This window comes from Gadus macrocephalus, chromosome 23, assembly GCF_031168955.1.
Source record: "Gadus macrocephalus chromosome 23, ASM3116895v1".
Lineage (NCBI taxonomy): Eukaryota > Metazoa > Chordata > Actinopteri > Gadiformes > Gadidae > Gadus > Gadus macrocephalus.
Genome location: NC_082404.1, coordinates 9,375,543 through 9,379,817, shown reverse-complemented (window position 1 = coordinate 9,379,817; position 4,275 = coordinate 9,375,543). Strand labels below are relative to the sequence as shown.

Sequence of the window (4,275 nt, the reverse complement as noted above, 5' to 3'; positions counted from 1 at the left end):
TTAGAGCAAACTTTGTTTAATTTGACGGAGAGACTCAAAATTTCACGGGCCGGCAACAGGCGCTTCAAAGCAGGAATCCTCCGTTTAGTTCCCGCCATCAAACACTGGGGCCGCTGCAATCCCAATTCCTAAATGGGCCATTTATTTTCTAGCGTATCTCCGACCGAAGATGAGTGGGATACATAAGAGCTTAGTCAATGGGAAAGTTACAGTAGGTCTGTTAATTGTGGAGATATTAGCTCTTTGGTTATAATAGGATCCCTTTAGGGATAAGTAGATAAGGAAATACATTTCCAAAAACACCTGTTTCGGTTTAGATGTATATTTTATGGTCATGGTGGATAACCTGGGAGACAAAAACATGTACGAGCTGCAAGTTTGAATATTTTCTTTATCTCATTTTGTAATAAACATATAAATAATAAACTCTAGACATTTTGACACGTCGCCCCCTCCCCTCACACTGTCGTCTCTATAAAACTATCTCCCTATTACAAAATATGAAAAGAAAAATACATTTTAGTAAATTTACAGGAGTTACTCATTAATTTATTCAACAAAACGCTTTATGTTATACGTTTACGGTTACTGAACTGTCAGAATGTGCATTTCATAGTTTTTCAGAAGAAGAAGAAGAGAAGCAGGAAAAAACACAAAATAATAAATTCTTAATAATAAACAGAGCAGTACCCAACTACTGTACTTAAATTAAAATATATTCTCATATTTTACACTATTTCAAATAACGAAATGTGATTCGGTAACGATCTGTCAAAATCTAATTTACAATTCTGTATAAAAATATAATTTATCAACCGCGGCGCAGTCGAGCTCCCAGATCTTCCTAAAATATAACAGTCAGCTGCGGACGTGCGGGAGAACATGTGGGAACAGTTGTAGTTGATATACAAAAATAGATTATGCACAACGCGCCGGCGACGCCGCTGCTCTGTCCACGTGTGCGCGCGCCCGGCTTCAGTTCACATGAGAATAAATTATTCAAAGAAAACTTTTTAAGGCTCCGTTCATCTCGATGAAGGGACACGTCTCGTCAAGTCTCACAAATAAATATCCCAGCTCCCGCGAGGTCTCTGTCCCCCCGCTCAGCTCGAGGGTCTCGACACCCCCAGCGGGTGCATGGCGTGCTCGTTCAGCACCCACCTCCCGAGACGGTACATGACGTCTGAGTACCAGTGCACGCCGTCCGCGTGGGCGGCTGCGCCCTTCACGTGCAGGTGAAGCAGCCCGGACAGCCAATAGGAGAAGCGCACGGGCGCAAAGGCCCAGTGCGCGAGCTGTTGGTCTTCGACGACGGCGTAGCACGAAGCGAGCACGTGGTCCACCACTAGGGAGCCGCGCGCCGTCAGCGGGGCGAATGAGCCCTCATGCTCCTGCCGGTAAATCCTCTTAACGGTCACAGGTGTGAGGACGTCGTGGGGCTCCTGCAACACGAACACCTTTTGGCCCGCGGTCACGGCGCTCGCGAACACCGCCGTCATCTGGCCGCGCGCGTCCGTCGCGTTGCTCTCCACGAAGAGCAGGTGCGCCGCCGTCAGCGTGAGGCGCTCGCCGGTCTCCGTTTCAATGACGTAGAAGAGTCTCGTGGTGGCCGAGTCCTTGTCCAGGAACATGATGAAGTCCGTGACCGTCAGAGTCCCCTGGTCGTCCACCGCCAGCACGCTGTCCCCCGGCGTGAGGTCTCTAACGTACTTCCGGCCACCGTCGGCGAGGGACACGGACGCCAAGCCCGGAAAACAGCCCCCGGATTTTGCCGCCACTGAGTTTTCTGTGGGGATAAAAGATGAGGCAGTTAGCGGCTGAATGGCGCGTCGGGTTGTTTGCCTTCTTGGGGCCGCCGTATGCTTTTCGCACGGTGCTGAGGCCACTTGGATGCGTATTGGAGCCTCGCCTTGGCTCGTCAAATCTTAATTAAAAACCAATAAAATGAGGGCTTTGTTATTCAAAAGCCACTCGGTTCCCAGCCACGCTGTTTGCTCAGGTGCACACAATCCTCCATGTGACAAGTCACACAAACGAGGCGCCGGGGCGCGCGGACAAGGAGCAAGGCTGTTTGCGCAGCGCGGGCCTTTTGCAAAGCTTTCGCTAGATTAGAATTTAAATGAGGAGCCCAGACTCTTTAAATACTTTCAATGTGCCCCTCAGCCCCTCTGCTCCTCTCCTCGTCCCCTTGTCTCTGCGCTGCCCTCCGCATTCCTGTCTCCGGGAGCCCCCGCGCGCGCTCGTTTGTGTGTTCCGTGCGCGTGCGTGTGTGTTTGTGTATGGTTGTGTGAGTGGGTGGGCGGTGCGCCTTTAATCTTCATTGAGCATTCCCGAGCATGAAATAGGGTGAGGAGTGGAAAAACAGATTTGGTCTGAACGAGCTGAACTTTGTCCACGTGACCCCCATGACATGCATCTTAACTAAAGTGTGCGTGGAATCACAACGCGGGGATTTGACGCGCACTGAGGTTCTTCACGAGGACGGAGGAGGCAGACTCTCTGAGTGGACGTTCACGAAGGAAAATGGTTGTCTTAAGGAAATTTTAATTCAGGGGAAAAAAGCATTAACTGAATTAATCAAACAGCCATTAAAAACGTATTTAAAATGGGAACTCCTACTTCTTTGATTGCCAAATAGTGATCCAATACCTCAAAAATAATATTTCTACAATGATCCCATGTTGAGTGTAATGTTTTTAATAACTTTTAACTATAAACTAACGTTTATAGGATCTTTGGTATTACCTGAAAGAGTCGGAGTGGGGCGATATACCATCATAAGACACCTGCGACTCAGTCTGAACACTTCTTTCTATTACACCATCAAAATTAATAATTCGAATATATTATTCTAAAGTTCAAATATAATAATTCCACGCAAAGGACTTATTTTCTTGTAGTTGGACATTTATTTCGTTTTCCTGGTTTTCATTCGTTAAAAAACGCATTTATTTTATGTGTAAATATGGTTGCATATTCATTCTATACATTAACTAGGCCTACATAACTACGATATCCCACTTCCTATTAAGCCTAATTAAATAGTTAATAATTAATTATTCACTTGATTAATGTCCTTTTCCGATTAAGGTTAAGGCCTATATATAATCTTATTAATATTATTATTATAATTGCTATGAGGCCTATTTTCATCCTTATTCGATTCTATATATAAATCACATCATTTGTTTTAATACATATACATATTTTGGTAGGCCTATTTTTCTGATACGTTTTTATTATTTCCGTTATTTGCTAACCCTGTAAATAAATAAATACGTTAACAAACACACAAACGCACGACACCGACACATAAACACACACACACATGTATGTATATATATATATATATATATATATATAGGCCTATATATATCCCTTTGTGTTTGTGCTCCTGGATGTGGGCATTGTTTAATAAGATATATCTTCACATATGTATCGATTTATTTCATGTTGTATGCATGGGTGATCTTACCTGCTTTCACGGAGCAGTGGATGTGGGCTTTGGACTCGTAATAGACCCAGTCGAAGCCCGCCTCCACCGCCAGGCGGGACAGCGTGCCGTACTTGCTCTTGTCGCGGTCGGACGTGGTGATGTCCACCGCGCGGCCCTCGTAGTGCAGGGACTCCTCGAAGTGGTGCCCGTCCTCATCCCAGCCCTCCGTCACCCGCAGCTTCACCCGGGCCACTGGTTCATCACCGAGATGGCGAGGGAGTTCAGCTTGTCCTTACATCTCTGTCGGGGATCAGGGAGGGAGGGGATAAGTTATGGATCTATAGGTTACATATCTATTTGAATGTAGATATGAAGCTGTTTTCATTGAGGCGTGCATAGGAGGATGTGGAATGGTGTGTTCTGAGAGAGAGATGGATAGAGGGGGAGAGGGAGAGAGAGCGAGAGAGAGAGAGAGAGAGAGAGAGAGAGAGAGAGAGAGAGAGAGCGAGAGAGAGAGAGAGAGAGAGAGAGAGAGAGAGAGAGAGAGAGAGAGAGAGAGAGAGAGAGAGAGAGAGAGAGAGAGAGAGAGGAGGGGGAGGGGGGGGGGGGGGGCGGGGGGAAGAGAGCGGGGAGAAAGATTGGAAGAGGGGGAGAGGAGAAGAGAGGGAGAGATGGAGAGGAGAGAGCAAGGGAGATTGAGAGAGAGGGATTGGGAGAGTGTGAAAATGGGATGGGGAGAGAGAGGTATGGAGAGAGAGAGAGAGAGAGAGAGAGAGAGAGAGAGAGAGAGAGAGAGAGAGAGAGAGAGAGAGAGAGACACACACACACACACACACACA

General features: G+C 46.7%; 1 protein-coding gene across 1 annotated transcript in view; it reads right to left on the bottom strand.

Annotated features, from left to right (window-relative positions):
* Positions 1–374: 374 nt before the first annotated feature.
* The window catches only part of shha (sonic hedgehog signaling molecule a), a 7,189-nt gene continuing 3,288 nt past the window's right edge, over positions 375–4,275 (bottom strand). Inside the window, 3 exon segments of the mRNA XM_060045621.1 lie at positions 375–1,786; positions 3,476–3,679; positions 3,682–3,736. Coding sequence (XP_059901604.1) covers positions 1,104–1,786; positions 3,476–3,679; positions 3,682–3,736 — 942 coding nt within the window. The 3' untranslated portion in view covers positions 375–1,103.